Here is a 23,164-nt window from a genome sequence, read left to right on the forward strand (position 1 = left end):
TTATAGAGTTGATGAAGCAGCTGTTACAGAGCAATTGCAGAAGTGGTACAACTAATTATTCTGCAAGTGCCAGAATACATTTACCTGGAGCTGTCTCCCCCCCCCTTTTTTTTGTTTGTTTTTCCTTTAACAGTATTGAAGGAGAATATGTTCTAGTTGCTGGCGATGAAGTCACCTACAAGATGTGCTCTATTCCACCGAAGAATGAGAAGCTGCAGGCTGTAGACGTGGTCATTACCCATCTAGCACCTGGAACAAAACATGAGACCTGGTCAGGGCATGTTATTAGTTCCTAAGTTATCCCGCATGAAGCTGTATCGTCAAAGACACTCAACAACTGACTTTCACATGAGACTGACGAATATTTTGCATATTGAGTGGGAAAACTGTTAATAAGGTAGGACTTGGCCAAATTACCATTTTTACAATAGGCACGATACTTAAAAACAACATACAAACTCTAAGGGAAAAAAATAGGTTAAGGAAATTTCCATGCCAGGGCATATCTGCTTCTGTGATCTGTGACTTGAATGATAGTGGATGCCCAAAGGTGTTAGGAACTCTCACTATGACAGGTCGGAGCGATAGATTTTCTATCAAAATGGCAGCATAGAGGGACATGCTTAGAGACCCAGTATCTACCTGTAACGTATTGTTCCCTTTGGCTACATTTCTGTAAATGTGGTGAATGCTCAGGCAGCAGAATGTCAGCAGAATACTGCTAAAAAGTCTCTGAGTAAATGTACTTGTGAGAGAGCGCGAGAGACATTCGGTTGCTGGCAATTTCTTTTCTTCCCAAGCTAAATAACAAGCGCGCTGTACAGTCTTAATCTGACAGTTATCAGTTTTGACAGCACCTTCTGGTTAACTGTCAGGTGGAACAGTTGCAAATTAGCTAGCTGCAGGAGTGTGGAATTGTTAGCTTTATTATATGTGGGTTGCTTGTGAATTTACTTTGTGTGCCTTGATGGGTGATTAGCAACAGGTTTACAGACCAGTAGTTATAAAAGTAGGTTGCTTCCCACTAAGCAGTAGAAAAGCAACAGAGGTGGGAGTGGTTCATAGCCTCTGATGGTGCCTGAATTTAATGAAATCTTTAAACTGCCTTGATTTTTTTCATATATACATGTTTGCGAGAGTGTCTACCATGGTTTGTTAGCATTTACATAGTCACGGCACTTGTGAAAAAGCGAATTCTGCCATGTTCAGATCACTGTATATAAAATGCTGTGTGAATTATTTAGTAGCTTGAGTTATAAAGCCTTGTAGTGGATTCTCCAGTCATGCTTTCCTGCCACGCCTGCTCGCTACTGTATAGTGCTGCCACTACCACCTAGAATCTCTTCTCCACTTCTGTTACCACAGGCTTTCACGCAGACAAACCATTGTAGCTGTTAATTTCTGCATTGGCTATGCTACTGCTTGTCCTCCGTAAGTTTTCCAAATGAAGCATTGTCCCCCACAGAGTGAGCAGAAATTAAAAGGGTTGAAATGAAACTCTCTTCTCTTAGTTACCTGGCATTTCCCTGTTCACTATAGTAACAATCAGTACTTGTGCTGTTGTGGAATGCATGAAGATGCTATTTCCACAGAGAAACGGTGAAATGGCCCAAGCAATTTCAACCTACAGTGATAAAAAGAAAAGAAATGTGAAGGTTAATAATTACTGTGATGTTTTGTTTGACTTTTAATTCATCTATATTGTACTGAGCAGTTTGTAAACTACTTTGAGTTTTAAACCTGTATTTGTTGTGGGTTTAATATGCTGTAGATTGTAGATTAGCATACACTGCTTCCTTCACAATAAAAGTTTATTTCATAACTGATTGATAACTGATCTTCAGCATACTCACTCATGACACTAGTCTGTATTTAAGACTAATACTAATTAAAAGTGTGTGTGTGTGTGTGTGTGTGTGTGTGAGAGAGAGAGAGAGAGAGAGGTGAAGTTGTTCGCAAAAATCACTTCTGTTCAATATCAAATTATGGGTGTTGGAAAATGAGTAACTTTACAGTTTCCTAGCTGGTGAAAACATTAGTTAAATCTAGCAGTTGTTGTGTAGGTTGACTGACCTCTGGTGTATTTTATTAGAAGACTTTAGGTTTTAAATAAAATTTGTATTTTTTTCAGGTGTTTACTTGATAATCATAAAAACTTGTTATTTATGATCACTGCACTCATGACCAATGAGACTTTTGCTGTCTACAGGCTATAACTAGGTCAGGCGTAAGATGTTTAAGACCCAGCCCACAAAACACAATGTAATCAACTGTGTTTGTAGAACAGCCACATTAGTGATTATAAACATAGTGCTTGCTACGTTTTGATATGTAATAGTGCATGTGAATTTCAGCCCTGTGTAGACATCAGTCTGTCCTACTTAGGGCTTTACTTGCCCTCTGCAAAGCACTTTGACAGCATATGAATGGTTACGATTGTACCATTTGAAAGCTTCAATATCAATAACCTACACTATGCTGAATGAGATGTTGGGTTTTAAGAAAATGGTGTAACTATTTTCCTTATTTTTGGATGTCAAGCTGCACTAATTTATCCCCCCAGGAACACGGATGTCAGTGTTTTCAAGAGCGCGCTGGTCCAAGGTTCAATTTTTGATAGTAGGTCACATTTTAAATGGTAGTTCTAGAATAGCTTAGCAATAAATTGTGATCTAGTAATAAAAGTGTGTGTGGGGGATGAGGGGTGTGCACGCACCAGCCATAAGGAAACAGGTTGCTCTGTTGTTCTGCCTTCTGTGTAAGCCACTAAGCTAAGGCAGGGGGTGAGGGTTGTTCACAGCAAGAACTCACTTCGTGCTGACGCTCAATATTAACTTTACTATGGAATCCCGCAGGTCTAGTGGAAAGCGCCCATCTCCCCATCCTTCTCTCTCTCCCCACCTCTAACAGTACAGATTCCTCAGCCCCCGCACAGGAGTTCAGCTAGAGGGGCCAGAAGAAAACTATGCCACAGAGGTATGATGTTTTCAGGTACTTTTCATTCCTGGTTTGTAATTTATTTTATCAGAACATGGAAGTTACGTGAGTGAATTTCTCTGCAATCCCATGACTGCAGTTTTTCTTTAAGGTTCTCCATTGTAAGGGATCTGCAGCCCTTTGCATGAAGCAAAGCACTTAGTCGCATACACTCAGGACTGGAACCCACCAGCTGTTCACTGTGGTGCATTAATGCGGCATCCTTATTGCTTGAGTCTGCTATTTGCTGACTTGTTTTCCACCTCAAGGGTTCTCAGTCAGCAAATTCAATAGCTAATGGTCTGCCATAAGATTGTTTCAGAGTTACCATCAGACCCTGCCCTCATGGCCGCACAGCACAGAGCTGGATTGTGGAGGAAAGGTACCATCACGCTACTGGCATGAAGAAAGGAGTACTTGTGGCACCTTAGAGACTAACAAATTTATTTGAGCATAAGCTTTCGTGAGCTACAGCTCACTTCATCGGATGCATTTGGTGGACTGGCATGGGAGCCCTTAAAGCTCTTAATCAGTGGCAGGGGATGGATCAGTTGATGTTGCCTGCACCTGGCATTGGCCGCTGTTGGACAGCAGGGTACGGGCCTAGATAAACCATTGGTCTGACCCAGTATGGCCATTCTTATGTAGAATTTAAAGCTGCTTTGCAAGCCACTTTCAGTGCCTGTGAACTTTGAGAGGCAGAACTGGCTCCCTGACAAGCCTCCCCCACACTGAACAGAGTGGCACAGAGAAAATCAAGCCCATCTTGTGAACGGGCTGAACAGAAAGTAAAATAAAAATACTCCTAGTAATCTGTGAGCAACAGCAGCTGGAGGCTATCAAATAAGGGAAGGATCTTCTCCTTACATAGATTTCAGAGGAGCAACCGTGTTAGTCTGTATTCGACAAAAAGAAAGGAGTACTCTGGCACCTTAGAGACTAACAAATTTATTTGAGCCATAAGCTTTCATGATGAAGTGAGTTGTAGCCCTCACGAAAGCTTTAAGCTCAAATAAATTTGGTAGTCTCTAAGGTGCAACAAGTACTCCTTTTCTTTCTCCTTACATAGTAATCTGATCGCAGTTTGGCTGAAATGTTTCCTAGGAAATCTGTACAACTAGGGTTTGAACTGTTGTAAAAATCAGAATCTTCTTTGAGTATACGTCACTATGGCTTCCTGTCTTTCTTAACACAGTAATTGAGTCTTGGTTTTTTCCTTTGTTTAGTTATTATCGTATTTCATTTCATCTCAGTTGTGGTTTGAACTGGAGTTTTCCCTCCCCCATTTTTTCTTTAGGACCCCTGCTTTTGGTTCATTAGCACTCCGGCTTATGCAGAAGATTCTGGGGTTTAAGCCCTGCCAGAGGTCTTTTCCTCCCTCATGATGGACATTTGAGTTACCTCCAAGACACTCAAAGTGTAAGGTCGTATAGGGTTTCAGGGCAGGTCTCTGAAAGATAGAGCTGTCTGAAAGGCCCTTGAATGGCATGCTCACTCGCCCCAATGGGTTCCACTTCTCTCACGTTGTACATCAGCCTCAACATCCCAGGCTGCACCAGTGCCTGTTGCAGCTTAAGCAGCACCTTTAGAGACTAGGACACTGAAGAAACCTCTTTTCCCCCACCTGAGAAACGTGGAGGAGGTGTAGGTCAGCCCCTTAAATCCTACTCTAAGGAGACCTCATGGCCCTCAAAGGCTCCAGCTAAGGCTCTATCCGATTCCGGTACTGAGCCAAAAAAGCAGTGTGCAGAGAACTCTTCTAATAGACAGCACAGGGAGCCATCTTCCTTGGTACAGAGGGATACCTCTTGGCACCAAGATGCACCTGGCCCTTCTACTCAGGCTCCGATACCATCACCTTCCGTGCAGAGCTTTGAGATCAGAGCATGGCTTGTAGATGGTTCTCGAGCGTGGAGCTAACCTGCTTCAATAAAGTCCAATCAATCTAGCAGAAAACCTAGTACTCGCAAAAAAGTAAAATGCTTCCATTCCTGGAGTTTTCTTTGAAATGTCTGATGCTTAAGAAGAGTGCTCTCCCACAATCCTAGTATGACTGGGGTCCCAGGGGAGCCACACTGAGGTTACTTAATTAGGGCAAACAATCCCCAAAGCTGATGGATATTCCAATACTTAGATTTACAAAGCCTGCACAAAAAAGCTTCTACAATACCTTACTGGTTGCACAGAAGCCAAAACACAGTTCTCTTAAAGCAACCTAGCCGTAGGCTTCCACCCAGCCAAGTCAAATATGAAAGCTCTACTAATCCCAAAGGATCAGACACATCACCTCCCAAGTTAATGAATATTTCAGATCTTAAACTAAGAGAGAAAGATTATTGGTTAAAAGATCAATATACGCACAGACATGAGTACAATTCTGAGATCAGTTTCATAGTAGAGAGGGTGCATGCTGGAGTTAGAAAGAGTTCTTAGAATTAGTCCATACATTCAGTCTACTGTTCATATCCAGGTGGGACTGGAGATTTCAGTCTTACAACTTGAGCTTCCCCTACATAAAGCAGATCTGAGATAAAAATGATCCGGACCCAAGCATCACTGGTAATTAGCTACACTGATTAACATAAGACAATTGCGTTAATCATGCTGCTATCACTATATTTACAGTTCATTTAAATGTTAAGATCTCTGATTTAGAAGAATACAGCATAGACAGGAACTGTTTGATTACATATATATGTTAAGAGGTTGACAACATAAAGACTGCAGGATGCTTAATCCTTTCTGGCCATGTGGCACACCTAGACTGCCTGTTGGATTTAAAGACAATGGGTTCAGTGGGAGTACATTTGGTTGCCCACACTACTGCAGCCAGAAGGTTTACACAACTTATTTTTTCCCTGTATAACCCAAGTGAGACTTTAATGTGGGTCTCAGTGCCTTGAGGAACTCTCCCATCATCTCTGAACCAATGGCTTGCCATTCTTTCCTCCACTTCTCCCTCAAGAGTTCATTCCTTAGAGCAGTGCTTCCTAGACTTGGGACATGGCTTGTTCAGGGAAAGCCCCTGGCGGACTGGGCTGGTTTGTTTACTTGCCGCATCTGCAAGTTCAGCCGATTGCAGCTCCTGCTAGCAGCAGTTTGCCCCTCGGCCCGCATCGCTTCTTGCAGCCCCCATTGGCCTGGTCTGCCAGGGGCTTTCCCTGGACAAGCGGCATCCAAAGGTTGGTTAACACTGCCTTGTAGCCATTACTTGGCTAGATGAATGGAAGCGCTCAATGCTCTCAGGGTAGACCTGCCATTTACTACCTTCTGTAGAGAGAGGATTACACTGTGTCCCCATCCTTGCTTCCTGCTTAAGGTCTCTTTAGTAATCACACAAGCTGCCCACCCGTGATCTATTCCAAAGCCTCATGCCACCAGAGAGGAAACCAGCCTACCTATGCTAGATGACAGAAGGACTCTCAGCTGCTACCTTAAGACCTTCTGGGCCTTTCCTAGATCGTATGCAGAGAGGATGAAGGGACAACCTAGTTTGACATCAAAGTGGGTTGCAGTTTAACCTGTTATGAATCTGTTGGGATGCAGCCCCATCCTGCCTGCAAAGGGCTAGTGTATTCACCTAGCACTCAGTCCACAGCTAAAGTTCTACTGAAAGATGTCCCAATAGCAGAAACCTATAGGACTGCACCTTGGTCTTCCATTCACATTTGTCAAGCATTATGCCAGGTTAGCTGCTGTTACACTCCTCTGAACCGTCTTGCCTCCTTGAGATGTTTTGTCCTTATGAGTGCTCCACTGCCTGCCCCTCAGCTCTGCTGCTCAAGTGAGCAAGCATAGAGTGGTGGTGGGGGCTGTACCTCCCCTCATTTAGTGTTGCAGAGACTGCTTTGCATTCTTCGGTTGCAAGTGCATGGGTGACTCTTACAGGGGTGCACCCATAGAGATAAAACATCTTGAACTCTGCCCTCAATAGCAAAAAGCTCACTGCTTAATCTTTATGTACAAAAGAAAATTTGGAATGTTACAGCTCTCACTAGAGCACCTTCATCCAAGGCTGTATCTGGTGGGCTGAGAAACACAGGAAGGGTTGGAACTTCCTAAAGTTCTTTTTTACCATATTCTACAAAATGGATTGGCAACAGCAACGCACACAAAAAGGGAGGGAAGAACAGAGTTTAGTGAGACTAATATGCATAGCTGTTCCTTTTTAAAAAAGGAATTTCAATGTGACTGCAGTGTTGCTAGAATACACACAAGAGGTGAGAAAAGAGCCATACCACAGAACAGGCAGACTCAATTATTTTGTGTCAAGGTGACTTATGACTAACAGGACATTTACTGTTTGTGAACCATTATGAAAAAACACCACTAGAAAGAAGTGAAATATTTCATGTTTGAAGGGATTGGTTTTTCTTCTTGAACACAGTGTTTGGCTGCTGTCAAATGTAAAGGAAAGCAAAGTCATTTATTTAAAAAAGAGCTCTTCACAGATTCTTCTTGTGTCCTCTGGTGATGTAACACTGTGGCCTACTGTTCGGGAGTCTGTGTAGATTTCATAATCGTTTCCACCCTGGGGACAAGAGAGACAAACAAATCAGCTGCCTTCTTCATAGTACAGATGCATGCTTGCTTACACAGTGTATATACAATAAGGAAATTGTGCGTGTTGTGAAAAGGGTAGATGTGAATGGTTTTCAAACTCCAATGGAGCAACAGTCCACTAAAAAGGTTTCTGGAGAGCCAACTCGTGCAGCACATAAACACCACACAGGTTAGGCTTACCCAGCATTTGAATTGTTATTTGCTGCAATAGTAACTTAATCCATTTGTAATTTAAGTTACTCACCAAAGAGTGTATAAAATAGAAAAATACTAAACTACTGGAACAGTATGGTAAAAGCTAATTTACATACAAATGATTAGACGGTGTAGTAAATTCAATCTGTACACTTACTGGTCAATACGGTCAGAGTAGCTTTTGATTATTTTCTTAGAAAAATCTCTCCAGTGTACCATTTAACAAGTTCAGTGTCTTTCAAAGATAGGGACAATTGAAGATATACTAAAATCACTTTTAGAAAGCCTGAGCTAAACAGTACAAACCTTTACGTCAGGTCTAAAGTTTTGGTATAGCTATGTTGGTCATATGTGTGCCAACATGCCCGCAAAATCCCTATGTATATGCAGCTATGCTGCCATAAAAACCGTCAGCATATGCTGTGTCTACACAAGGGAGATTAGCCCTTCAGATTTACTGGCCCAATTGGACACTCACAAGTAACTTACTTATACCACAAATAGGAAGCTTGTCTGTAAAATGTCTACTGTAAGTTGATAAGAGTGACAAATCACGACTGAGTTTGCATGTTATTTAATAAACTTTTATATCATCCCACATCTTGTAATTTCCTTATCACATTTTACAGAAAAACTACTGTAGATTTTTTTAAAATAAGAAAAGCACCTTTTATTAATCAGGCTCTCTTACAGCTACAGGTGGATAAATGCTAATCTTTAAAGCCTCTTAATTTCAACATCTCAATTTATTAAAAAAAAAAAAAATCCTCTTCAGCCCTAGAAAGATGCTTAATACCTTCTGATGGAGGGGATGTGAAAAGACTGGTGGGCAGGGGCAGGGTCTTCCCACACAATTTGATTTTGGTAGGGAGATGTCTCAGGCACTCTGCTAGCTACACAACACAGCTGTGCAAGGGGATAGGGGCCTTACTCCTTCATATTCCCCTGTGAGCGACCACAACAGTTTTCAAAAATCTAACCATGTGAATGCCCCTTCAGTTTGATCTGTAAAAGATGGGTTGGAATCAGAGTCAGAGGTTACACTAGTATTTCCAACATAAGATTTTTCAGAAGCCAATGCAAGTCCTTGTTTTCATGGTGTGACCTAACTATCTATGTGGACCCTGCTGGTGTGCACTAGGGAGCTTTTAGTGCATGTTAGCAGGGTCCACTGGTGTGCACTGATGCAGCTAGCTTGTTCTGTGCATCCTTATTTAAAATCACTCCAACAGCACAGCTGTACAGTTCAGTAACAGTACATTTGGAAGAGAGTTTGTTTCATGCACAAAGTTCTTGTGGTTTTGAGATTGTACAGCACAAGCTGTTCTGACAACAGTGCTGCTGAATTAGTCTAATCCAGTGGCTCTCAAACTTTTTTTGTACCAGTGACCCCTTTCACACAGCAAGCCTCTGAATGTAACCTCCATCCCCCTTATTAATTAGGTTGTAAAGCAGGAGCCCAGGGAGAAGAACTTGCTTTCAGTCTGTAACATGCCAGAGGCCCTTGGAGCTAGAGAATTTTTATTATTTTACACTGAATGGGTTAGAGGGAGGGGAAGAGACATTTTATTCTGTCAAATGGCTAAACAGAAATTGGCTTAAATATTTTTGAGGAAGAAAATGCAGGGTATTAAATAGAGGTAAAAAAGTTCAGCAATGTGAGGTGGTGCCAATCCAAGAAATGTTTGACAAAAGATTAAAGCCATAGCGTGGTTTCAGTCTCTAATGTAATTGATTAAAAAGTCCTGCTTTTGGAGCTTTCAGTTTGGGAAAGGGATTCTAAATGTATATGCAGAATAGTGCAGTACTCACTGGCATGGTCTTATCTCCAAAGAAATAGATAGTCTTGTATCCATCGTTGCCAGCAATTCCTAAGCAGTATCTCTTATCCCAACCATTTGGAAATACATCAAAGCTTATCTGCCCCCCTAAGTAAAAGGGAGACAATAGGCAAGTGTTAATGGGGAAGGGGAAAAAAAGGAACTCTGCTTTTTTGAAGGGAGAATGACTGAGGCTGAACGCCACTGAAGCAGATTCTGATAAAGGAAACTGAACAAGTCCGAGACATGAATGAAATGAAATGAAGTTAAGGCTGAGAGAACACATCAAGACTTTAGCGTCAAACACATTACAGGGATGTTACAATTGTTACCAAACCAAGTGTTCTACACTCAGGATATTGAGATGTTTAAATTTAAAAGAAATCCAAACATCTTTAGTACACCCAAACAAACTGAACTCTGGCCTGTAGCAACAGGATGCAAAACCGCACGATTTTGATGAAGGTGTGTTAGTGTTTGTGGTCCCACATTTTTTTTTTAAAGGTTTAGAATTTCTTCCTATGCATGGTATCATGCAGTTCTACTAGGACCAAATTTCAATTCAAACATCTTCAAAATTCAAAAAATTTAAAACTAAATGTTTAAAGTTCAAGTGCCTGTTTTTGAGTGAAAGCAGATCATGCCACACCCTTGTTCTACACAGCAGAAAGGGTGGCAGGCTTGGCAGATTCAGACATCGAAGAAAAAGGGAAGTGAAGCCTTTATTCCATTGGTCCTCCTTTTTTCAAGCCTGCAGAAGCTTCTCAGGCTTGCGTACACTTAAAATAGTACAGCAGCACAGTGCTGCAGTATAGATGCTATCTATGCCAACAGAAGGGATTCTCCCATCGGCATAGGTAATCCACCTTTCCAAGAGGTAGTAGCTAGGTTGATGGAAGAATTCTGTGTAGTGCTGTCTATACAGGGACTTAGGTAAGCTTAACTACATCCCTCAGAGGTGTGGATTTTTCACACCCCGACGGATGTAGTTAAATCAACCTAATTTTCTAGTGTAGACCAGGCCCCAGCGGGAATCAAGCTCTACAAGTGTGTCTGAACTCTCTCTGACACCAACTTTGCAACCAATTCAGCAGAAAATGAGTGTAAATTAAGTTTTTGTGTATTAATAAGGACTGTCAGGTTATCACTCTATGCTTTGAACCAATTCATTCTGAATGGAGCCAATGCCAGAATCCTCACCAGCTCTACAAAAACAATGACCGTTTTCAGGGACACCACATAGCAAAGACTGTATGATGTGAGTATAGATGTTTATGCTTGAGAATTTATAGATACACAATTGAACTTGTCCATTGACATAATCCCTCAGCATGGGAAGGAAGCTACCTGACTCAGTGCATACCATCTTCTGGAAAGAGACATTCTCAAACACAAGAAAGATTTTCAGTTAAGAATTCCAATCACTGACAAACAAATCCCTTTGAATAGCCTGTGTGGAGTGCATAAGACCCGCTCTTAGTCCTTTTCTCAATGTTCCAATGGAATATACAACATGGTGGGTGAGTTCCTGGTTCTTTGAATATGACTGTGTTCACACAGTAAGATTTCATAAGAGTTTTGAAATAGACAAATAGAAGTCAATCTTTTTAAGATGAGTGAAAAGTTTTTCTTTATAAGATCACTATTATGGTTAACTCAGAGTTGATACTTTTATTCTAAACCTATATTTTTCCAAGGGATTTTTTTTTTTATCATGTCAAGCTTAACACTGGGCTGAAATGTGACACAAAGCCTCAAACAGGAGGATTTTCTTGATATTTTAAAAATGTTTTGCCCAGTTTAAGTGGATGCCATCAGAGGATTGTTCATGGAATTTTCCTCCAGGGCAGATTGGAGAGGCCCTGGAGATTTTTCACCTTCCTCTGTAGCATGGGGCACGGGTCACTTGAGGGAGGATTCTCTGCTCCTTGAAGTCTTTAAACTACGATTTGAGGACTTCAATAGTTCAGACATAGGTGAGGTTTTTTGTAGGAGTGGGTGGGTGAGATTCTGTGGCCTGCATTGTGCAGGAGGTTGGACTAGATGATCAGAATGGTCTCTTCTGACCTTAGTATCTATGGCAAGCCCTGTTTGAAACTCATTTTGCCCCAAATGTTTAACTCTGCCAGAGGTAGACACACACAACCATTTATTCTTTCTACTATAAATGAAAGAGAAAGTGGAGAATTTGCCCAGAGATTTTCAGTAGGAAAAAAAAATAGGAAAGACAAGCCTAGAAAGACACGTCTCTACTGTACAGAATTATTGTGCATCTTGTGTCTCCTCTTGAATTTCCTTTCTGACTCACCCCCCCCCCCCCATAATACAACCACTGAAATTAAAAGTCAAGGGCTAGTAATGGAGGCAGTGTTAAAGCAGTAAGTATTTGTCATGTACGTGGTGGGCAGAAGAAGCATCTCTCATTAGTCAAAAATATGCAATTCATTTTTACAAATCAAGCAAAATCAACTGTATGAGTGACATCAGAAAATTAACAAAAAGAGATGCAGTTTTCCTTTTGTTGAGGTGTCTTCTACCACAAAGGACCTAATGAAAGAGACTTCATATACAAAATGGCAGCAGCCACCCCCACCCTGACCACTGAGTCATACAGTGTGATCAATCTGGCAAGAGGGCATGATTTTTTTAAATGAAATTCTTTTTTTAAAAGATGTGATACCTATAGAAAATGTGAGGCCTTTTCCTGCAAATTCTCTTTGTAAATCAGCTACAAATTTCTCTCTTATATGTTCCCTCTGTTAAAAACAAAAACAAAGACGCATCAGTTAAGTGATTTTTATTTAGTAATCAGTATCAGAAAAGGTAATAGTAAGCAGGGAACTGTGGTTCTAGCTAGCTGCTCCCAAGTCCATGGATGCAATAGTGCAGTACTAGTATTACAGAGCTAAGTTCTGCTCAGTATACACCTGTGTAGTCTGGAGTATTTCCATGGGGCTATTATGACATTACACAAGTGTACAGTGAATGCGAACAGAATTTGACCTATACCATGTTATTTTTCACTTCCATCTGAGGAGCTCAACATTCTACATACTAATGAATTAAAAATTAATGAATTGTGTATTATACCCTTGCTGAAAAGCTCCATTTCACAGCAAGAGTGTAACAGAAGGGGAAACTGAGGCACTGAGGTTAAGAACAAATTTTCAAAGGTGGTCTCTAATTTTGGATGCCTCACACTTTTGGGCCCAAGACACACTGAAAATCAAGCCTAGTTTTCTAAAAGTTAGGCAGCCAGTAACTGAGGTACTCTAACTTAGAGGCATTGTTGGAAATCTTGGGTCTTGGTGATAGGCCCAAGGTCACAAAAGAAGTCTGAGACAACGTAGGAAACAGAACCCAGACTTCTCAATTCTCAGTCTTATGCTTTCAGGCACAAAACCATCTCTGCCCTGGCAAATGTAACTGCATTTTAAAGAAGGCTAATGCTGAGTAGTTTAAGCCTCATGTTTAGGTTTTAAGCCTCAAGTTTAGGTTTTGTTTAAAAAATATTAGAGAAGATAATAGGAAAAAAAGGGTATTTTCATTAATTTTCAAAGAACATAAAGCTACTACAGTGATTGGTGCTATACAAAACCCAAGACACACTGACAGATGAGGGGTTTTGGGGAGGACTGATGCAGGGTGAGAAGGAAGGGAGATTTATGGTGTTGGAAACACCTCACAACAGTATTGTGCTAGAGCACCAGAAAGAGAAAGTGAGATCAGCTAATCTGCTTTTTACATTTCCTGCAGTTTGAACAATGAAACTCAACCAACAGCAGGGAGAAAGGTGTTAAACACAGGAAGGGGAGTTTTTGAAAATATAATTTGATCATGACAGTGTCCTTTAGAACAGTGAGGAATAAGAGATGTAACCCATTTTAAAAATTGACTCACTTTATCAAATTCATAGAACTCAATTCGCTCTTCCTGGCTGCAGCTTCTCCCAACAGGGCAGACATTCAGCATCCCATTTCGGAACTCAATAAAAGTTCCCCTGAAAAAGAGAGTCAACTGTCGCTGCTGAAAATGGACGCATTGCTGAAGCTGAATCTCAAGAACTTTGCTCTGTTACTGAGATCTCCAAAAAAGGCATTGTGATTAAAATATTACAGTTTAAAGGAACTGTGTTTGCTCATTACATTAGTGATAGCTGAGGAAAACACGCATATTTTCATTTCAAATTGCAAAATGTAATTACCCAAGTAGAAATTTGCTTAGGATGTCAGAGTAAACATGATTACTACGTATCTTGCACATTGTTGATAAAAACAGTTGTAAGTGCTCAAGACCTTGTGGATCAGATGATCAGCCCCATTCCTCTTCCTTTGTGTAAGCAGCTAGAAACCCAGCAGGATTCAATTCCCCTGGTGTGGAGGAATCTTTGCTAAGTGCAGAGCCCCTTTAGCCATCTTACACTACCCCTGTTGATCTCTAGTATAGAAGACACTCCCATTGAAAGGGATGCATGGCGGAAGCACCCCTTCACTCTAACAATCACTTCTTGGTTGCTGGATCAGCTCTCCTGAGGCTGTGGCTGGGCAGAACTGAAAGCAATCTTAGGACAGTTCTTAGCCAGCCCCAATATTGGGGAGCTGCAAGGGTAGCTTAAACCTATCTTTCACTCTCCTTGTCCTAGCTGTATGGAGCAAAGGATCTAGCTCAGCATCTCCAGCAGCTGCATTCCCAAGTATGGTGCAGGGCAATTGGTCTCAAATTTTAGAAGAAAACTTGCAAACTTATAATTTATGGAAGCACTAATGCCTTTGAATTCCAACTGCATCAAGAAAATTCCTTTTACATTAAGTTTAAATTTTCCCTTCCTGGGAAATAAAATAGGAGATATCCCAATCAGCACCCAATGTTCTGTCTTTCTAGATTTTTATAGAGTAATTTGTTCTATGGGGAATAAATAATTCCTTGTTCCCTGGCAAGCAACTCTGGACAATCTTTTCTTTTGATCCTTCTTCACCTGCTCCAATAGCAGAGCTTGTCTTCCTATGTATGGGATTGCTGGAACAATAATATATATCTATCTCAATTATACAGTGTACTCTCAAACACAAACCATCCAGCTCTAACTGGACATTGTCTTCCCTATTGATGCTCAACGTCCCAAAAGTGGGAATACCCTCTCCCCTAAGATGTGCATGTGCATATACCTACCTTTTCTTTGGCAGTTTAATTTTTGCAATGTAACTCAGACAATAGTTGATTAGATCTTGGAGCAGGTCCTCACCCAGATGACTTTGAATGCTCTAAAAATACAAAAAGACCTATCAGCTATAGGTCCAGAATTCAGGGTTCTGAAAGTAGCTAATTGACAACACAGGTTTGAGATATTCATGTATAGCAGATCCCAGAAAAACATGTCTTAGATAAGTGATTTTCAGCTAGTATGTGTGCAGCACCGGTATGGTAAGGCTCCCAATCTCTACCTTAATTATATACTGCTGTGCTGGGCAACTGACTACCTCTCCCTATAACATGATCCTCCAAGCCCCTACTTCAAACTGTGGGTTAGAAAATGCAGGATTGAACGGAAAGGGGTAGACAGTGGCTAGTACAGCGTGGGATACCACTGCCTTAGATTTCAATCTGGGTCCTGAGCTATTTTATTTTCCATTCTGCAATAGCTAGATTAAGTCACTGAAGATTATCACAATATTAAATTTAATCAACAGTATTTTCTCATCCACTTACAGTATTTCTTGCAGCTTATAAAATACACTAATCAATCAAGAGTTCACTCTATGAGCTAGATCCTAAGTAACAGCCAGGGTACACTCCACTCACTTGGAGGGTGGGGAGGGAAAAAGGATGAAAGCCACCTTCCAGTTTCCCAATTCTCAGGCCTGTCAGGGATCAGATATAATTTAGAGTAGCCTCAAGGGTACTTTAAATGAGGCCCAATTGCCATGGAAATTCCATGAGCTTGGGATCAGTAGAGGGCTCCAGCCATGATCCCTATGCCAGAGGCTAGGAGAGATGTCATTCTAGAATTTCCCATGCTGGAAAAATTCTCACCTAGCCACATCTACCAGGTTTTGAGCAGCACAAAAGAGGAGGTCTGAGGCAAGGATCTGGCCCCATACCTCGTGTCAGTCTACAAGGAGCACGATGAACAGTCAATTATACAAATAAAAGACAACATATAAAATAATTTCAGACTTTCTTAAAAAATTACCACTAAAACTGCATACATACCTGCTTGCACAAAAATTCCCCATCTTTGTATGACACGAGACCATTTTCTGGAAAGACGTAGTCAAATTTTTCAACCACTAAAATACAAACAAAAAAATGCTGCAGCTTCTACTTTAATTTGTCTTCCCTCATACTTTATAATACGCAAATCCTTTCAGGTCAAAATACAGTAGTTTTTAGAATATTAAGCACAAAAGCTACACACTTGTAATGTCTGGTGAGAGACTCCAAGGACCTAATCCTGCAACTCCTCTGTATTTGTTCCTCCTTCAGAAGTCACCGGGAGACTAACATCATGTGAAGAGCTTGTAGTTAAGTTACATACATTTAGTGTTAAGGATCTGACTCCATCCTTAGCACATTTCTTTGTACTTTATTATTGTAAACTGTACTAGATCCAGTAAGTATTGCAAAACCTTGGAACAACAATCTGGATTTAAACTGATAAGGGGAAGAAGGAAAGTTTACCTATTTGAGAGTGATTTTTTTTAATGCAACTCTGCCTTATTAAGATTTGTGTGTGTTTAAATTGAATTATAGGAGTACTGAGTCTCCTCTGAAATATGTAAGTAATATTAGAAGATGAAAATATATGGTTACAAAATGGTAAATCCAAGCAGCTTGTTCTGAGCCATTAACTATGTTTCAATAGGAAAACATACAGTACTATTTATTTCACTACAAGCTGTGTGATACTGCTGCTGAAACTAAAATTCAGCATTTGGATTCAAATGAATTTTGCAGGAATAGGTTGAAAAACACTATCAGATCAGTTGTGGAACAGAATATTCTGTTTCAAGAAAAGCTGTGAAATCACATCCTTATCTGAACATTTGCAGTAGTTGTAATACTGCTGAAGATTATTTCAGGGTATCAGGATCTTGTTAGTGTAGGACAAGATGACTTCCTGGAAGCCACTTACAGGCCATGGTTAGAAAAAGGGTTTGTGGCATGTACTGGGCTTGCATATTTGTGAATTATGGAAGGCTATTAATATTGATCTTTCACATTAAAAATATTACATAGAGTTGAAAAGGAAAAGAACCACATTTTCTGTTCAGAGCCACCATCTAATAAAATCTGCTCCTGCATGGATGAACACATTAGATAACTTAACAACCTATGTAATGAGATATGCACAACTCCATTTTATAAAGATGTTAAAATATTTCTTACTACAATGGTAGCATGGAATCAGTACTTCACTCTGAGTCACAATCCCTTAAGAAGAAATTTCAAGGTCTTTAAGATATAAAATCATCCTACCCAAAAGCATAGGTACTAGATAGGACTTTTAATGCAGCTGGTAGTTGTCCACATAGGGTATAAAATTCAGCATTTGTCATATTCTAACGCGAGCATGTTCTGAGTGGGACAGTAAATAACTAACATTTCATGAAATTGGTGTGGTATAATAAAAACAGAGAAACTGATACTCAGAACAAGGAAGCTTGTATTTAATGAACAACTCATTAAAGGAGAAAGGGTTTGTATTTACGCATCAGGACTTCCTCATAAGCAATTCATTTCAACTGGGATTGCATCATCCTCTTTTCTTACCATCGTCTCCCAGCTGCTCTTGAATTTTGTACAAGTCTGAACCACCTACAAGTCCAACTCTCACCTTCTTCCGCAGCTTCTGCAGAAATTCTGCCATTTCTGCTGTGATTTTCTAGATTAAAAGAAGAGTTTACAATTTTTAGGTAGTCTAGGTACTTTTAGTACGAGTTACCAGTTGACCATAAATATAACAGTGCAGTGGGAAAAAGGTCACTGGGAACTAAATTGTGTAGGGCTTTAAGAAACAATATGAGAGCTTTTTAAAAATGCCTATGAGAAAACCTTCCCGTAAGGTAAAAATGCCTTAAATAACAAGGAAGCCACTACAGTATTTGGCTCACTAATGTAGTGTGTTCCCTATTGCTAAAAAGTCAAAAAACTGCACTGGCTTCTGAGGCGTCTTCTAGGTCAGTCTCCACATAAACTGAACATTAGTTCAGTCTACGTCACAGAACGTCACAGCAACAAGAGATTTTTGTAGTGAAGTATGTATTTTCTAAATGGACAATGAACCTAATTCTCAATTACTGAGGCACAATCCCCACTCATTGATATATTTTGCTTTCCACAACCAAATCTCTGTACAACTTTTCATGAGTGATGTACCCAAGAATTCAAATTCTAATATCTAAACTGTATTGTTAAATCTATTCACCTAAATTTGGGTTATTGCTGATTATGTACTCTATGTATCATATGTAAAACTTTTAAAAACTAACTTTGTATGTGTGGATAATCTAAGCACTATACCCAGATATACAGACACTTTTCCCAACCTATGTATTGTATAACTTTTTTAACATCTGCTTTAATAAAAAATTTAAATCTAACACAAGTGCCGCTTGTGTGAATATTTTCAGCCAAAATATATTTTTGCTGAAGAATACAGATTTGGGTCAACCAAAAATTAATGCAAAGCCATGACAAATGGACAAAACAGTTTCATTCCAAAAAACTTTTTAACTTTTTTTTTGTACTTAAAATGAGTTTTCTGAAGTTTACTTCAGTTTTATTTTAAAAAGTTTCAAAAAGCTCTAAAACAGAATGAAATATTTACTGTGACCCAAACTAATTTTTTTTTCCAACATTTTGGTTAACTGAAAAGTTCAAAAAACGTTCATCCCACATCAACCTGAAACTATTTTCCTCTCCAATTTTTCAGCATGGCCAGTTGAGTTGACAGTGGGGAAATCAGTTATTTGCACAGCTCTAATCATAAGTCACTGACAGATGGTGTTGACAAGCCAGAATACTACAAGCAACATTACCATCTTCCATCAACATGGCAAACAAAGCATGAAAAGAACATGACTGTAACACAGGTGCCCCCTATTGATGTAAAAGTGATGCATGGAATATTAGTACAGGAGGGAAATTGTAGGCGCTAAATCTTTGGTGGGACTGGAAACTGCTATTTTCTAGGTCTTTGATAGCGTAACTCTCAGGGTTTGTCAATTACATATATTGGAGTCAGACCTGATGGGTCTGGCAGACCGTATCACCGACAACCCTGCCCAAACCACACCCCTCTCCCCAATAACCTCCCCAGGGTCCCAGTCCAGCCAGAGGCTCCCTTAATAATCACCTGCCCAGGTCCTTCTGCCCTATACTCCATAACCTCCCATTCATCCGCCATGTAACTCCACAGCCCACCCCAACCCTATACCCCCCCACAACCCACCATCAACAACCTCCCACGCATCCCCATATCAGCCTGCCCGAGGCCTATAGCCCCCACAGCCCCTACCCTATGCCACCCGCAGCCTTCCCCAACCCCCATAACCTCCCACACATCCCTATAGCAGCCCACAGCCCACCCCAGCCCCATACCCCCCACAACCCACCCCAGCCCCATACCCTCCCACACATCCCCATATCAGCCCACCCGAGGCCTATAGACCCCACAGCCCCTACCCTATGCCACCCGCAGCCTTCCCCAACCCCCATAACCTCCCAATAGCAGCCCACAACCCACCCCAGCCCCATAACCTCCCACGCATCCCCATATCAGCCCGCCTGAGGCCTATAGCCCCCACAGCCCCTACCCTATGCCACCCGCAGCCTTCCCCAACCCCCATAACCTCCCACACATCCCTATAGCAGCCCACAGCCCACCCCAGCCCCATACCCCCCACAACCCACCCCAGCCCCATACCCTCCCACACATCCCCACATCAGCCCACCCGAGGCCTATAGCCCCCACAGCCCCTACCCTATGCCACCCGCAGCCTTCCCCAACCCCCATAACCTCCCAATAGCAGCCCACAACCCACCCCAGCCCCATAACCTCCCACGCATCCCCATATCAGCCCGCCCGAGGCCTATAGCCCCCACAGCCCCTACCCTATGCCACCCGCAGCCTTCCCCAACCCCCATAACCTCCCACACATCCCTATAGCAGCCCACAGCCCACCCCAGCCCCATACCCCCCCACACATCCCTATACCAGCCCGTCCCAACCCCAAAGCCTCCCATATGTGACCCCAATGACCCGCTCCAGGTCCGGACGCCCCCGCCGGCTCACCTGCCTGGGGGCGGTCAGGGTCCCGTCCACATCGAAGAGGCACAGGACGCCGCTGCCCGGCGCCGGCGCCGCCATGCTGCGGATGACGTGGCTCAGCCGGGCGCGGCGCTCGCTTCCGGCTCTGCGGCGACTCCGCCGCGGGGGCTGCCGGGACCCCAAGCAGCCCCAGCCGGAGGCGTCCGCAGCCCCCGAGCCCGCCCACCGTGCCGCGCGCCGGGGCGCCGTAGAGCGACGGTGGCGGCCGCGCAGGCGCAGGGTGCGGCCGCGCAGCGTCACCTGTCCGCGCGTCGAGATGGTAAGGGGCCGCCCGGCGGCCGGGCCCTGGCGGTATTCGCAGGAGTGCTCGGCGCTGTACGTGGCGCACAGCGCTCATCCTGCGCCTCTGGAGGGCCGGCCCCAGCAGTAGCTGGGCGGGGGCGGGGGCGGGGGAAGAGCGGGGCCAGGCCGCCGGGGGGTAAGCGAGTTGTGTCGGGGCAAGGCGCGGTAGGAAAGTCTCCGCGGGGGGAAGCACGTAGCACCTCGCCGGCAGACACGCCGCGGAGGTGGCGCTACCCGGCGCCTGGACAGCCCCGGCAGCCGCCATGACGTTTCACGGTGTGCTGAGGGCCGGTGCTGGTCCCCTTGCTGCCCTAAAGCGAGGATACGGGCCACTCCCGGGCCCTTCCGCCTGTAGACGCCGTGATTCAGGTGCTTCTGGGCCGCTCTCCGCCTCTGTATCAAGTAATTCTGCCTCTTTCGTGCTGTGTAAACAGGCCTCAAACCGAAATCTGCACATGACTAAGTTTCTCAACACAAACAGGGGCTTCACCAGTTCGCTTAGAACTTGTCCTCCGGCTGCGTAAGAGACAATGGTTGTCATAGCTGCAGTTGTTGTGTAGTGTCAGCATTGAAAGATTTAATGGTGTGGTATGGGAATGTTTTCTTTTAGGCTGGAATCTTCAAAAGCAGGACTAGACTCCACTTGCTGCCTTCCTTTGGGAGGTCTCTACCAAGGGAGTTTTCTGCAAGATTGTGGAAAAGAGAAGGCATGTGCCTACCCCGTTGCTTCAGGACCCATACGTCCTTACAGCCACAGAGATGGCAACCTGACAGTGTTAATTTTTATCCTGGGACAGGGCTGGCACTGCACAGATGCGCTGGCAGCTTAAGCCCCACCAACAGAGTCTTGGAAAAGTCTATGATTGAGAACAAAGAACAGTTCAAACTGGTCTACAAGTTTCCAGGAATTAAATATTGTAGAATATTTTCAAGAATGAAGTTGCTACAGACTGGTATAACCATAGTCATCCTCCCTCCTGTCTATCACCTCTATCTGCAGGAACAAGTTTCTCAGGATTTTCTGTTGTATGTCACTGGCATTGCTTGCTTTGCTTCTGTAATGCTGTATGGTATAAGTTATTTTCTCAGACGAATGATTGGACTGATGTACTTAAATGAAGCTGGCACCATTGTAAAAGTGGCACACTTAACATTCTGGGGAAAAAAGAAAGAAATTTATTGTCCAGTTAAAACTGTAATGATGTTGGGTGACACTGGAGATGCTAAGAATGAAGTACTGCTCCAATTTAAACAGCACAATAGTACGCAGGTTTTATATTTTACTCTAAAGTTTGGCCATATTGTGGATAAACAGAGGTTTGCCCAAATATTTGGAGGATTTTAGTGACTCATTAGATGCAATGATCAACATTTTCCAAGCGTCTAGCTTGTTTAATGTTTTTCCATTGCTCTTCATGCTGAATTCATAGCTTAATAGATTTGTAAGCACTCAAATATGAAATATTTCCATCCTTTTTCCATACAAATCCTTTATGAGCTAACATGCACACCCGTGTTTGTATAAAGGGGATACAGTGATGTAGCAACCCACTAGATAGAAGTTCCTGTACTAGTTTCAGATGAAAGCGGAATCTCATCACACACACACACCCAACCATTATGTAAAGAAATATAGTTTAATACTCATGTCTGATGGTAACTTACGCAGTTGAAATCTTTAAAATTGTTTCACCTTAAACTGCAGGTGCAGTCGAGTGTGGTGGTGGTGGTTTTTTTTGCGTCTTTCTCTCAGCTTGGCTTTCAGACTGTAGAATGGCAGTTAAAAAGACATTTATTGGTAAAACTGAGCAAATGTAATTTGCTATCATAGATATAACATAGCAGCCCACAGTGCCATTTTTAGTCTCTTGTGAGACTGCACTTCCAATTTATATCAAATTTTGATCAGGAAAGTCTTATTTATATTAACATGAAAAATTAATAAGTTATTAAAACTATATCCTTTACAGGGATTTGCAAAGATATTGTCATGGGAGTGAGGTGGAACTGCTTGCTCACTCCCTTGTCTTCTGGGCTGGCACCAACTGGGAAGTATGCCACTCACTTTTTTCCTCAAAAAGAAAAGGAGTACTTGTGGCACCTTAGAGACTAACAAATTTATTAGAACATAAGCTTTCGTGAGCTACAGCTCACTTCATCGGATGCATTTGAGCTGTAGCTCACGAAAGCTTATGCTCTAATAAATTTGTTAGTCTCTAAGGTGCCACAAGTACTCCTTTTCTTTTTGCGAATACAGACTAACATGGCTGCTACTCTGAAACCTGTCACTTTTTTCTGTAACAGTTGTTCTCTCAGATCAAAACGTGTTAATAGGATCCAGAGTGAACTTTGTCCATCGTTCATTTGTAGCTTGTGGGTTCAATGCTTGGATGATCTTCACAAGGCTCTAAGTATTGCTTGGAGAAAAATATGTTGCAAGAGAATATCTACTTCAACTATATGAAAGCAAATAAAGTAGCTGGACAGTGTCAAGAGCCCCAGTAAAGCATTTTAAATTGTGTACATGATCAAAAATTCTGAAGAGAAGTATGTTACAGTAGTACTATTTACAGACACACCATCAGGTTCCTGTTGAAGTTTAAAAAACATTTTCTTACCCTGAAGATACCTTCAATATCTTAGGTTATTGTAACAAAGAATTTTAAGCATTTATTTTTCAGTGCTTATGCTCTGTTTGGATTTTCTTTTTCAATTTAACCAATTGAAACTGTCAATTTCATTTTCTTAAGCATACCATTGTAATATTTGGGTTGCAAAAACAGCAGGGGAATGGTTATTTTTTTAAAAGATTAACATGAAAAACAGAATCATGGAAATATTTGAATTGGGCTGAGATTTTATAAAAAGTGTGTGCATGCACAACTTCATGTCATCACTGGTTGGGATCTTTCAACAGCAACTGTGCCCATGCAGAGCTAAATAGCACATCAGTTCAAAAATATCCTTCCACTGACTGGACTACAGTTAGAATAAGTTT

General features: G+C 42.0%; 3 protein-coding genes across 4 annotated transcripts in view; 2 read left to right on the forward strand and 1 right to left on the reverse strand.

Moving 5' to 3' along the window:
- The window catches only part of CARHSP1 (calcium regulated heat stable protein 1), a 58,530-nt gene extending 56,708 nt beyond the window's left edge, over nucleotides 1-1,822 (forward strand). For both annotated transcript variants that reach the window (XM_038420046.2, XM_043494678.1), the window contains exon 4: nucleotides 134-1,822. In XM_038420046.2, the coding sequence (XP_038275974.2) occupies nucleotides 134-296 (163 nt within the window). In that variant the 3' untranslated portion in view covers nucleotides 297-1,822. The remainder of the gene's footprint in view (nucleotides 1-133) is intronic.
- Nucleotides 1,823-7,312: 5,490 nt separating this feature from the next.
- On the reverse strand, nucleotides 7,313-19,986 carry PMM2 (phosphomannomutase 2). Its single transcript, XM_038420044.2, has 8 exons — nucleotides 19,849-19,986; nucleotides 17,325-17,436; nucleotides 15,765-15,841; nucleotides 14,724-14,815; nucleotides 13,455-13,554; nucleotides 12,235-12,310; nucleotides 9,547-9,662; nucleotides 7,313-7,507 (listed from the first exon to the last, which is right to left on the reverse strand). The coding sequence occupies exons 1-8, from the start codon at nucleotides 19,921-19,923 to the stop codon at nucleotides 7,403-7,405; spliced, it is 753 nt and encodes a 250-aa protein (XP_038275972.1). The 5' UTR covers nucleotides 19,924-19,986; the 3' UTR covers nucleotides 7,313-7,402.
- On the forward strand, nucleotides 19,922-21,760 carry TMEM186 (transmembrane protein 186). Its single transcript, XM_038420043.2, has 2 exons — nucleotides 19,922-20,143; nucleotides 20,777-21,760. Exons 1-2 carry the CDS (start codon nucleotides 19,922-19,924, stop codon nucleotides 21,509-21,511), a joined length of 957 nt encoding a protein of 318 aa, XP_038275971.1. The 3' UTR covers nucleotides 21,512-21,760.
- The last annotated feature ends 1,404 nt before the right edge of the window (nucleotides 21,761-23,164 follow it).

This window comes from Dermochelys coriacea, chromosome 10 (assembly GCF_009764565.3).
Source record: "Dermochelys coriacea isolate rDerCor1 chromosome 10, rDerCor1.pri.v4, whole genome shotgun sequence".
In the NCBI taxonomy this organism is placed as follows: domain Eukaryota; kingdom Metazoa; phylum Chordata; order Testudines; family Dermochelyidae; genus Dermochelys; species Dermochelys coriacea.